This window comes from Jaculus jaculus, chromosome 7, assembly GCF_020740685.1.
Source record: "Jaculus jaculus isolate mJacJac1 chromosome 7, mJacJac1.mat.Y.cur, whole genome shotgun sequence".
Classification (NCBI taxonomy): Eukaryota; Metazoa; Chordata; class Mammalia; order Rodentia; family Dipodidae; genus Jaculus; species Jaculus jaculus.
The window spans coordinates 39,685,527-39,699,112 of NC_059108.1; the positions used below are offsets into that span (position 1 = coordinate 39,685,527).

The window sequence follows — 13,586 nt, forward strand, 5'->3', positions numbered from 1 at the left end:
CAAAGGCTCGGGAGGAGTCGGAGCCGCGGCGCGGCGCGGCGCGGGTCCAACCGGCCGAGGGGAGAGAGGCGGCGTCCGTATTTACACACGCCCACACTGTGCACGGCTCCGGGGGCGATCCGACGTTGCCGGCCCGTCCCAACCCCAGGGGCAAGGGAACCACTCGGTGTGCACATCCTATCCAGGGCACGGTGCTTGATCAGGTCCCGAGGCCTTAAGCATTTCCTCCCGCCTCTCTCCAAGGTTCGCCGCCAATGCCCCCGGGCGTTCACGGCTGCGTCGTAACGTTGCCTCCTAACGGGCCCGCTCCGTAGCTTTACGGCAGGCCGTATTCCACGCCCCCAATATGGCGCCCCCCATAAAGCCAGTAGCCGAGTTTTCTATCTCAGGTAGCCACGGCAGTGTTTTACTGCGGCTGCGGTTCGTCTAGCCCCGGCTGCAAGAGCAACAGACTTGGTTTTTAGTGACGGTTCCGCAAAGGCACTCTCCTGTGAGGGTCTGCAGTCTCCGCATCGTTGTTTAACTCGTAAAAGTTCCTCCTCAGCCCTTGTGTTTTCCCGCGCCACCTCCGGACGCCCTGCCGGGCTCTGACACCTCTCAGACTCAGACATGAGCCTTCGGCCGGTGCTGTTGCGCTTGCCCCGGTATTTCGGGGTGTCGGGTCCCCCGCGTCGCCGGTGGTGGTGGTCTAGGTCCCTCGACCTCACGTCCCGCCGAGGTCAGTCGTCCAGGTCCCCGGTCCACTGGAACCAGGTGGTGTCGGAGGCGGAGAAGATCGTGGGCTATCCCACGTCCTTCATGAGCCTCCGCTGCCTGCTGAGTGACGAGCTGAGCAACGTCGCCATGCAGGTGCGAAAGCTGGTGGGAACTCAGCACCCTCTGCTTAAGACCGTCAGGTGAGCCGGTCCCCTGCCACCCACCCACACCCGTGCCGGTGCCTCTTTCCCTGGCCACCGCTCCCTCCCGTGCCACCACCTCGCGCACACCGGTCCTGGCCAACGCTTCATCCCATCTGTCCGCCCCTTGGTGTGTCTTGTCCAATCCACTGAGCATTCTTGCTCAACTGAAGTGGATAAATGTTTTTTTCTTAAGAGCAACACGTATTGCTTTTTCCTTGTTGCGATTTTGCTTCTTAACTGGTGCAAACCAGTGATTTATAGCCCCAGTGATTTGTTGGTTTACTGAGTCACCTATTAGAAAGGGCCCTTTAAAATGGGAACAAACTGAAAGTCTTGCTTTGTTTTTCCTAGGTGGGGTCTTGCTCTAGCCCAGACTGACCTGGAATTCACTATGTAGTCTCAGGCTGGCCTCGAACTCACAGCGGTCCTCCTGCAGGGATTAAAGTTGTGTGCCACCATGCTTAGCTACAAACTGATTTTAGCATCAGCGGTATTCTCCAGAAAGATTAGTTTGGGGGGAGACAGATACAGTAAGCAAACATCTTTTTCCAGTGCATAGCCAGGTTTGAAGTAATACTTTAACCAGAAGTTATTATCCTCTTGAGAGTTAATATATATAATTTATATACTTAAATTAAAACCAACTCACTTTTTGATTTGTAAGTAATTTTAAAAGTATAGAAAAGTTGCACACTTTTCTGAAAACATGCTTATAAGCAGATTCATCCACTACATACATGCATGTGCACACACACACACATTCCTACACACTATTCATGTAGATATACATATATTTTCCCTGAATCATTTGAGGGTAGATTGCATACATCATGGTCTTTTTAATCCTAAATACTTTACTGTGTATTTCCTAATAAAAGGGGCATTCTCTTACAAAACTATAGTACAGTGATCAACCTAACTACGTTTTATTTATTGCTATTTTTTCCTCCTGTTATGCACGTCTTGTGCAGGTATGATAGACACTGTGAGGTCATGAATATCCAGACCATTTTGTGTCTGGAAGATTGCATTGTAAGCTGTACTATCCTTCCTTTGATTCTTACATTCTTTCTGCTACCTCTTCTGCAATGGTTCCTGATCCTTGGAGGATGTGATAGAGGTGTCACAGTGTTGAATACTCCACTGTCACTTCTCAGAATTACACTGGGCTTTTGATTCACCTCAGTGGTCATTGCCATCTGAAAAAAGAATCTCCTTTTTTTAAAAAAATTTTTGTTTATTTTTATTTACTCATTTAAGAGTGACAGCCAGAGAGAGAAAGAGGCGCGCGCGGGGGGGGGGGGGGGATGGCGGGGATCAGCATGCCAGGGCCTCCAACCACTGCAGATAAACTCCAGACACATGCACCACCCCCTTGTACATCTGGCTAACGTGGGTCCTGGGGAATTGAGCCTTGAACTGTGGTCCTTAGGCTTCACAGGCAAGCACTTAGCCACTAGGCCATCTGTCCAGCCCCAAAGAGAAGCTTCTTTAACCAAAAGTGAGAGTAGCATTAATATATGGTATAAACATAAGTGCTTAGAGGGTAGTTTGGTGGTCATAATATATCCCTTTAGCCAAATAGCAATAGTAGTTTCCCCCCTAGGGCTTATGACCTTCCCAGCTGTGGTGGTTTGATTCTGGTGTCCTCCATAAACTTAGGTGTTCTGAATGCTAGGTTCCCAGCTGATGGAGATTTGGTAATGTATGCCTCCTGGAGGCAGTGTATTGTTGTTGTTGGTTTATGGATATTATAGTCAGTTTCCCCTTGCCAGTGTGTTGCTATTGTCCACCTTATGTTGGCTGGTTAGGGGGGTAATGTTCACCCTCTGCTCACGCCACAGTTTTCCCCTGACATCATGGAGCTTCCCCTTGAGTCTGTAAGCCAAAATAAACCCTTTTGCCCACAAGCTGCTCTTGGTCAGGTGATTTCTGCCAGCAATGCCAACCTGACTGCAACACCAGCCAATAGGCTTTTGATTAGGTTTTCAGTACTAAGCATGAATTCCCTGGAGTGGAGTGGGCCTCCAATCCAACAGAGAACAGTAGGTTTCCCCCATAACAGACACACCACCATTGCACCAATTAGCATAATTGGCCTGGTTCACCAACTGTAAGGCCTCCAGGGTCTGCTGCTGATGACTTCTCCAAAAGTCTAGGTGCTGCATACCTCTTTCTGGCATCCTGACAGCTGACAGCTAGTCAACAGGGAGGAGGCTTCCAGCTCAGCTCCAGCTTGATTTCTCAGTGACCTGTAGCTGAATCACATGGAGTCTTCAGCAGTCGGGTCTTACTATCTAGTTCTAGTGGGAAGCCAAGAGCCTTGGCAATGGCCTGTAATATTTTGGGGGTATCATGGGCCTTCCTGCCCAACAACTCACTGGAAGGTATCCCAGCTCTGGCACTAAAATTTTTCTAATAATCTGTGGTTTCTGGGCACAGCATCATCTGTCCCCCACACAGTATTTCTGCTTCTGGTTTTTTTTTTTTTTTTTTTGAGCAGAGTCTGTCCCTATTGCAGACTGACCTGGAACTCAGTCTGTAGACCATGCTGGCCTCTTAACTTACAGTGATCATACTACTTCAGGCTCCTGAGTGCTGGTATTAAAGGTGTACACAATCGTGCCTGGTCAATTTAAGTACATTTAGTATTATAAAACTACCATTTATATTCCAACTTTGTTAATTGACATAACAATGTTCTTTTAACATTTACCTCCAGTACCAAATGCAGAATAGGGTCATATATTCTCCTTAATTTTTTCAAAAATATTTTTATTTCTGCCGGTTCTGCCGGGCGTGGTGGTGCACGCCTTTAATCCCAGCACTTGGGAGGCAGAGGTAAGAGGATCGCTGAGAGTTCAAGGCCACCCTGAGACTACATAGTGGATTCCAGATCAGCCTGAGCCAGAGTGAGACCCTACCTTGAAAAAAAAAAAAAAAAAAAAAAAAAAAAAAATATATATATATATATATATATATATATATATTTATTTGTAAGCAGAGAGAGGGGGAAGGAAGTAGACAATGAATACATCAATAGCAAATGAACTCTAGATGCATGCATCGCTTTATGCCTCTGGCTTTGTATGGATATTGGGAAATCGAACTTGTGCCTTCAGGTTTTGCACATAAGTACCTTTAGCCACTGAGCCATCTCTCCAGCCCTTTTACTTAACATTTAATATCTTTTTAGTATCTTCTAACCATTGGAATAATCTTCCTCTTCCCTAGGGAACATTTGGCAATCTATGGGCCATTTTTGATTATCACAAATTGGGGTATGTAGGGGCCAAGGGTATATCCTTCAGTACCTGTAACAGCCCCAGAAGAAAAATTTATGCACCCTAAAATGTCAGTAATTCCAAGATGGAGAATTTCAGGAGAAAAATCATCTCTCCCTTGGCTGCCATAAACTCCCAACCATCCATGATATAAAATGCAATGCATTCAGTCCAGTGTTTAAAGTAGGCATAGTTTTTCAATCCTAATAGTGTTCAAACATCCTGATAGTACAAGTGCTCTTTAACTGTGAGCTGTAAAAACAAAATAACACACAATGGTACAGAATAAATATTCACACTGCAAAAAATGTCATTGAGCACAGCAAAGGAAGACTGGACCAATACCAGATGTAAAACAAACAGGCCAGATATTAAATCCTGTAGCTCTAAGTTGGACATCTCTAACCACTTACATTCTCTGGAATTCCAATTTTGCCCTTCCATCTGGACTGCTTACAGCCCAGAGAATAATCCATCCTGCATCAGCTGTTCTCCTTGGCAGCTGTTCCATAGTGCTGGCTGAGATCTCCACTGCAACCCGTGGTTCATCCATGCCATGGCCCTCATGGCCTCTATTCAGGGACTATTGTCCTGCTCTACATTGCCTTGGGGCCATCTCCCAATAACCGCATTGCCAATCCAATGACCCTTTCTTTCTTGCATTTGTTACACTCCCATAGTACCAGGTGGGCTACCAACTTGTTACTCCAGTGGGGAATAAAGCCCCCTTTGAAGAGCAGGACACTCTTTTACCATTCAGGCCCCTTATTTTCCAGAGTCAGAATTCTTTCTGCTGTCTATTGCAGAACAGTTGGCCCAGTATCAATAGCTGTAATCTGTCAAATAGTTGTAGCTGAGCATTGTCTCCACCATCCATTCCTATGCAACGTAACCCTGCACAAGTTTTCAGGATATGTGGAAAATGCTGTAAGTCTATTGCACAAATTGCTTAGTCCAGTCAGAACAAATTATTTCTCCCAATCATAAGCCAAGCCTACACAGTCCACAGTTCTTTCTGCACTTAGGTCTCTCAATGCTGATGAGAATGATCCATCAAACTCTACTTACAGCACTGCAAGGCATCTCTTAGGCCAATGATGCAAATCCTTCCACATTTTTCCTGCAAATCAGTCCAGAAAGGCCAAAAATCATATAGTCAGGTTGTCATCAGTAACAACCCTACTTTGTAGTTACTCATTTTCTGTTGTAACTATCTTCTCATTAGGGGCACAAAGCAGCCAATGGGAGGGAAGTTGCTTGTTTTGGCTTACAGTCTTCAATACAAAGCCCTGTGATTGCAGGAGAAAGATGGTAGAATAGAGGCTATTGGTAAACAGCAGCAGGAGAGTGAGCCAAACTAACACTGACAAGCTAGGGGTAATAAATAAGCCATCAAGGTCCAACCCTACAATACACCTCCTTCAGTAAGGCTCTACCTCCCAAATTGCCATCAGCTTGAAGTGGAGTCTAGCATTTAAAACATATGTGTTTATGAGGAACACTTAATAACCACCACAAAAACACATACATACATACACACGTACACGAAATGTGCCATTTTCTTACTGTTCAAGTTACCAAGGGCTAGAGACAGCTCAGTAGAGGGCTCTTTGAGTACTATGTTCTACATCCTTGTTTTAGTCCTCAGTTTCCCCACCCCCGCCACCAAATGAACAAAAACAGGGAAGTTACCAAACAGCAATACAAAAGTGATTTTATTTCTTAACATTGTTCCTAATGATCAGAAATGTCATCTCATAATTATGCTAAGCTTGTCTAGCAACTAGAGTGTTAGTTCCCCAGGTAATACATGCTCAGAGTACACACAGATATATGTGTGTATTTTAAAGCTTAACAGTGGAACTAATGAGTCTGTTCATGATACAGTATAAGAACTATAATTTGGCCAATCCTATCAAAGCTGCCCATGTTCTCCCCAGTCTGTCTCTCTGACCACTAATATGCTGATTTTTGTGTGTGGTCGTGTATGTGTGCAGGTGTGCATGTACCTGTGTACTCATGTGTGTTGAAGCTCAAGGACAACCTCAGGTGTCATTTCTTAGGTGCTGTCCACTATTGTTTGTGTGTGTGTGCGTGTGTGTGTGTTTATGTGTATGTATGTATGAGTGAGAGATTGAGGGAGAGAGAGAGAGAATTGGTGTGCCAGGATTTCCAGCCGCTGCATTTGGACTCTGGACATATGCATCATCTTGTGTGCATATGTGACCTTGCGTGCTTGTGTCATCTTGTGTGTCTGGCTTATATGGGATCTGGAGAGCCAAACATGGGTCCTTAGGCTTTGCAGGCAAGCCCCTTAAGCCATCTCCCCTTAAGCCTGCTAAGCCATCTCTCCAGCCCTGTCCACTGTTTTTTTTTTTTTATTATAAAATATTTTCTTTTTATTTATTTGCAAGGAGAGGGAGAGAGAGAGAATGGGCACACCAGGACCTGTAACCACTGCAAACAAACTCCAGATGCCTGTGCCCCTTATGCATCTGGATTACGTGGGTCCTGGGGAATTGATCCTGAGTCCTTTGGCTTCACAGGCAAATGCCTTAACTGCTAAGCCATCTCTCCAGCCCCTGCCCCCCGGTCCACTGTTTTTGAGAAGGTTTCTCACTGACCTGGACTTTACCAAGTAGGCTACACTAGTGAACAAGTGAACCTCAAGGATCCACTTATGTCTGCCTCCTCATGTTAGTATTATAAGCATGTGCCACTATGCCACAACATTTTTTGCATGGGTTCTGGAGGTCAAACTCGGGTTTTCATGCTTGCAAAGCAAGCACTTTACTGACTGAGGTATTTGTCTAAGCTCTGTGCTGATGTTTTTATTGTTTACTTTTTCTTAGTAAAATTACGTAGGTATTTTCCTAAACAATAACATGCTTAATTTCACTCATTTTCTTTGACATTTACAAACATAGTAATTTATTGTTTATGACTGTTCCTTTTTAAAAATCCATCATTGGGGCTGGAGAGATGGCTTAGTGGTTAAGCGCTTGCCTGTGAAGCCTAAGGACCCCGGTTCAAGGCTCGATTCCCCAGGACCCATGTTAGCCAGATGCACGAGGGGGCACATGCATCTGGAGTTTGTTTGCAGTGGCTAGAAGCCCTGGTGCACCCATTCTCTCTGCCCCTCTATCTGCCTCTCTCTCTCTCTCTGTGTATCTGTCGCTTTCATATAAATAAATAAAAATAAACAAAAAAATAAAAATCCATCATTGTTTCTGAGATTAATCTCTGCTGCGTATTTAACTGTATATCATTAGTTTTTCACTAGTATATGAAATTCTGTTGTGGAAATATAGCGCAGAAGTATACTGCATTTATTCTTTATTGTTCCCCCACTGTGGTAGGGTCTCACTAACCCAAGCTGTCCTGGAACTCACTGTGTAGTCCCAGGCTTCTACCTCCCAAATGCTGTGATTAAAAGCATGTTCCACCGTTGTATTCATTTTTTTAAAACAGCATTTAGTTGGTTGTGGTTTTAGGCATTCTGTGGATATGTTTGGATGTTCCTTGGTGTGCATATATTGAGGGTATAGATACAACAGTGTAATTGTTAGGCATATGTGCAACTTTAGAAAATAATATCAAATTATTTTCCAAACTGCTCATGTCAGTTTATGTACTCACAAGCAATGGCTTAGTCACTTTATTTCTAATCAGGGGTCAGTCATTGTGTCTGGTAGAAATGATAGTGTCAATGATTGAAGTTTTTCTTGACTGTAGCCCACTCTACTTAACATTCTGATAGTACTGCTGAGAGAGTTGGTAAGGAACAAAACAAGAAGCAAAATTTAGCATAAACATATTTAAAAATAAATTAAAAAATAAAAATTTAGCATGAAACATATGAATTGTATTTTGTATGAAATGCTTACCTGCATGTAATGTTATTACACGTTCTGTGATCATGTACTGAAAATTATTTAGCTAGTCTAATCTCATAGACATTTAATAAAAAAGAAACTTGAGGAAAGAACACATATGTATGTGAACTTTTTAAATTATTTGAGAGATTGAGAGAGGGAAAGAGGCAGAGAGACAGAGAGAGAGAGAGAGAGAGAGAGAGAGAGAGAGAGAGAGAGAGAGAGAGAGAGAATGAGAATATGGGTGCGTCAGGGCCTCCAGCCACTGCAAATGAACTCCAGATGCATTCACCACCTTGTGCATCTGGCTTATGTGGGTTCTGGAGAATTGAACTGAGGTCTTTTGGCTTTGCAAGCAAACACCTTAACTGCTAAGCCATCTTTGAGAGATAGGGAGAAAGAAGCAGGTAGAAAGCAAGGGAATGAGCATGCCAGGGGCTTGAGGCACTGCAAATGAACTCCAGACACATGTGCCACCTTGTATATCTGGTGTTATGTGTGTGCGGGAGAATTGAACCTGGGTCCTCACGTTTTGCAGGCAAGTGCCTTAACTGCTAAGCCATCTCTCCAGCCCACACATTTTATTCTTAGTTTTTGGTTTTTCAAGGTAGGGTTTTGCTGTGGCCCAGGCTGACCTGGAATTCACTTGGTAGTCTCAGGGTGGCTTTGAACTCATGGTGATCCTCCTACCTTTGTCTTCCAAGTGCTGGGATTAAAGGCATGCGCCACTATGTCCAGGTGCATTTTATTTTTATTTATTTATTTTGCTGATGCATGTGCTAGGTAAGTGCTCTACCACCGAGTTACACTTTTACCTGTATTCATATTCATCTCCCCTCTTGCATTCTCTGTCTTTCTTAGTATTTAAGCTGAAGGCTAATCAGGTTATAGCTATTGTAAATTAGAGTAAGACCTGGATTGAGCAGTTACATTATTTTATATACTATATATTATAACATGTTGAAGTCTTCTTCACAAACCATTGCTAATTAAGAGGAAATTTTTGTCAGCATGATAGACTAAAGGCATAATCTGTAATTGATAACAGTTCTGATCCTAGAAAATTTGATGTGGTCAATACTTTTATAATTGTAAAATGATCTATTTTTCATCCTCAGTTCCTGTTATTTGCTTAAGTCAATATTCTAATCCCTTGTGCCATTTGCATTTTGAATAATTCTACACTGTATGTGTGGTGGTTTGAATATAAAATGACCACCATAGCCTCTGATGTTTCCCACTAAGACTTATACTTAATCCCCCAGCTGGTGGAGACTTTAGGTAGTGGAGCCTTGCTAGAGAAGGTCTGTCACTGGAGGCAGGCCTTGGGATGTCATAATGCAGCCTATTTGCCTAGCTAACTCAATCTTGTTGCTTTATCTCTGCTATTGATACATGATAATATATGCCAGCTTCTACCTCTTGCTGTTCTTTTTCTTCCATGATTAAACTTCTCCTTGAAACTATAAGTTGAAATAAGTCTTTCCCTTCCATAAGCTGTGCCTGCTCTGATATTTGTCCCAGTAATGAGAGGGTAGCTGCTACACAAAATTAGTGCTGAGAAGTGAGGCTGTTGCTATGATGAACCTGACAAAGTGGTTTTTTTTTTTAAAAAATCTTTTGGAACTAGTTTATAGGAAGAATATGGAAGGGTTTGGAACTTGGACTGGAGAGACCACCTTGCAGTGCTGTATGCAGAGCTTAAGAGGCCATTCTGGTGAGAGATGAAAGACCAAAGCAGAGAAGTGTGGCCTGTGGATTCTCAACTTATGAGGTTTCAGAAGGGGAAGAAAACTCTTAGGAGCTGGGCTAGAGTTGGACAGGCTAGCTGCATTCTGCCTGTGTTCTGATGACAACTTAAAAAACTTGAATTCAGAGGCAATGGGCTGGTGTGTTTGCCAGAGGAAGGTGCAGAGCAGAAGGATGTGAAAAATTTGAAGTCTGACACAGGAGGAAATGTGGACAGGTTTGATTGTCAGAAGTACCACAGTGAAGATTGCCAGCTGCTCTGCATTGAGATAATAGGAGGAGTGATGATTCTTCTAAAAGAAGAGGGCCTAAAAAAAGACTGCTAAAGGAGTTTCCTTCTTGTCAAAGTTGGACTTTATTCTTCATGGTTTAACAAATTTGGCAATGCCACCCACTTGGTACTGGTTGTAGAAGTATGACAAATGCAGGAAGTGTGATTGGATTGCAGCATGGTTCTGGAGGTGGATGGGCAGAGTATTGTAAGGTTGAGGTCCCTGCAAGGAGGACCTCTGAGGCCATGGCATAGAGCTATGAAAATGAACTATGATCTGCAATGGAGACCCCAGGAATTTGGAGATGCCCAGACTAGGGGAATGGTTGCCAAGAAAAGCTGCTGGCTGAGGTAGATTCTGGTTGGAAAGCATACAGCATGGCTGGAGTTGCCCAAGTCCTTTGGAAAGATTTCATCATAAGGCTCAAGTCCTGGACATGGAATTGCAGGATTGATGTTTGCCCTGCTGGTTTTCAATCTTACATTGGTCCCATCTTTCCTTGCTATGCCTCCATTACTTTTTTTTGAGTGGGAATGTTTCCTTTGTGCCCTTACATGGTGGAAGTATGTGACTTGTGTTTTAGAAGGCTACTATGCTCACCACTATACCACCAACACCATACCACCTACTGTGTTTTGATTTTAACAGGAATCACAGTTAGGAGTCTGTCTCAGATGAAACTTTGGAATAATGCTGGAACTGGTAAAGATTATGGGGACTTTGGACTGAATGCATTTTTTAAAAATTTTTTTATTTATTTATTTGAGAGCGACAGACACAGAGAGAAAGACAGATAGAGGGAGAGAGAGAGAATGGGCGCGCCAGGGCTTCCAGCCTCTGCAAACGAACTCCAGACGCGTGCGCCCCCTCGTGCATCTGGCTAATGTGGGACCTGGGGAACCGAGCCTCGAACCGGGGTCCTTAGGCTTCACAGGCAAGCGCTTAACCGCTAAGCCATCTCTCCAGCCCAACTGAATGCATTTTTTTATCATGAGATGGCTATGAGTGTATGTGGGCCACAGGCAGAATGTGGTGGTTTGAATGCGAAATGTCTCACATAACTTCAAGTGTTTGTGATTAAGCCTCATATTTAATCCCCAGCTGGTGGAGCCTTTGGAAGGTAAAGTCTGTCTGGAGGAGGTATGCTACTGGTGACAGGCCTTGGGATTTTATAATCCAGCCGCACTTGCCAGTGCAGCTAATTCATTCTTGCTGCTTCCTTCCAGCTGATGGAACAAGATGTGATGCACTGCCTTTTTTGTTTTATTTTAAATTATTATTAACGACATATTTTGTACGGATACATCATGTGTTGGTATCCTCTTTTCCGTCATCCCTGCTCCCATTCCACTGGGGACCCTCCTCAGTGGGGTTGCAGGTCTTCTTCATGGGATTGTGAGTTGTACATTGTGGGAGCAGCAGTCAGCTTTTTTGAAGGGGGACAAGGGAATGCCTCTAGGCATGATGTCTCATCATTGCTCTTACAATGTTTCCACCCCCTCTTTTGCAAAATTTCCAGAGCCATGGTGGGTGAGTTCTAAGTCTACTTCAATGATAGGCTCTTAGGAGCCTCTGGATCTCTGCTTTGGTAAATGTTGAGTATCTTCAGGGTCTGTCTCCTTCACCCTGCCACTGATTATGAGGTTCACCATGGAAGCAGCACTATTGCTTATCTCCCCAAGTCCTCTGTGGTTTTAGCTTTGGCTTGGCTGAAGTGCCAGCAGTGGTTTATCTTCACTGGTCTCACTACCTTCTGACAAAGAAGGACAGATTTCTGCATGTGCACCCTCTGCAGCAGGGCATCCAGGAGCCTTTTGTTTTTGCTACACTTTTCCCACCACAATGAAACTTTCTCTTGAACTATAATCTGAAATAAACCCTTGCTTTCCAAAAGCTGCTTCTGGTTGGGTCAGCAGCAAGCTAATTGCTACATTATGTTTGAAGTGAATGTAATAGCTCTAAAATTTAAATGAATTGGAGCTGGGCCAATAATCACGCCTATAATGCCAGCACTCAGGAGGTTGAGGAAGGAGAGCTCAAGGCCAGCCCAGGTTGGGCTACAGAGTGAGTTCCAGGTGAGACCCTGCCTCAAAGAGAGAGGAAGAGAGAGATGAATCATAACATTTTTTTGGTAAACAGCAGGAGAATAAAAATGACATTTTTGTAATTCTTATATATTACTTTGTTTTCTTTACCTAAGGCACCCTCCCTTTCCCCCCTCCCTTCTGTCCTCTAACCAGTCATACCTTTTCTAGGTATGAGGAGGACTTGAAAAGCAAGAATAGGCAGCATAGTGGAGTACAATGAGTAAGAGATAGAATAGCGAAGAGGGGGCCATAAGGAAGGAAGGAACCATTCCCCTGACTAGATGACACATAGCTGTATTATTCAAAACAGTGTGATATTTATTGGCTGAGGTATAGGTGGATCAGTGGAATACACCAGCAACTCCAAAAACATAAATATGAAGTTGAGTTTTATAAGTGCAGTTATATTATCTTAGTGGTTAAGGCACTCACCTGCAAAGCTAGAGGACCCAGGTTCAATTCCCCAGGACCCACGTAAGCCAGATGCACAAGGTGGCACATGCATCAGGAGTTCATTTACAGTGGCTGGAGGCACTGATGTGCCCATTTTCTTTCTATCTGTCTGATTCTCTGTCCCTCCCTCTCTCTCAAATAAAAATAAATAAAAGAAATTATTTTGAAACAATTGGACATCATAGGCAAAAAAAGGCCTCAACCTAAACTTCATTCCATATTTTATAAAGTCAACATAAGCTGTAAGATGTACTCTACTTAATGCCCAGCCCACTGCCCCTTGCAGTGTATAGTAAACGTTTCTTTATAAAATAAGTCAATATAAATTGGTTATTGCAAGATCAGTGTAAGGTGAATATAAGTAGGAAGCATAAAAGTATAACATTTATAGGAAAATATAAGCAAACATCTTCTGAAGGTGGGGCTAGATGAATGAATAGTTTTTTAGATATGGTACCCAAAATGTAATTCTTTTTTTAAAATTTTTTTTGTTTTATGTTTATTTATTTGAAAGTGACAGAGAAAGAGGCAGAGAGAGAGAGAATGGGCACGCCAGGGCCTCTAGCCACTGTAAACGAACTCCAGAGGCATGTGCCCCCTTGTGCATCTGGCTAACGTGGGTCCTGGGGAATTGAGCCTCGAGCCAGGGTCCTTAGGCTTCACAGGCAAGCGCTTAACCGCTAAGCCATCTCTCCAGCCCAAAATGTAATTCTTAAGAGAAAAAAAATCAAAATTGAAAACTTTACTATGTGAAAGACTCTATGAATAGGATGAAAAGATTAGTTACAGGCTAGGCAAAAATATTTTTAAGTCACATGGCTGAAGGATTTATGTCCAGAATATGTAAAGAAATTTCTAAATAGAATAGTGAAAGCAAACAATGAATTGGGTAATGAGCAAAATCCTCTAAAGATGGCAGATGTACTTGTGAAAAATTGTTCAAAGTTATTAGAAAAATGTAAATTTA

At 43.3% G+C, this 13,586-nt stretch overlaps 1 protein-coding gene across 3 annotated transcripts in view; it reads left to right on the plus strand.

Annotated features, from left to right (window-relative positions):
• The first annotated feature begins 330 nt into the window (after positions 1 to 330).
• The window catches only part of Pdss2 (decaprenyl diphosphate synthase subunit 2), a 322,043-nt gene continuing 308,787 nt past the window's right edge, over positions 331 to 13,586 (plus strand). For all 3 annotated transcript variants that reach the window (XM_004660609.3, XM_045155171.1, XM_045155170.1), the window contains exon 1: positions 331 to 896. In XM_004660609.3, the coding sequence (XP_004660666.1) occupies positions 610 to 896 (287 nt within the window). In that variant the 5' untranslated portion in view covers positions 331 to 609. The remainder of the gene's footprint in view (positions 897 to 13,586) is intronic.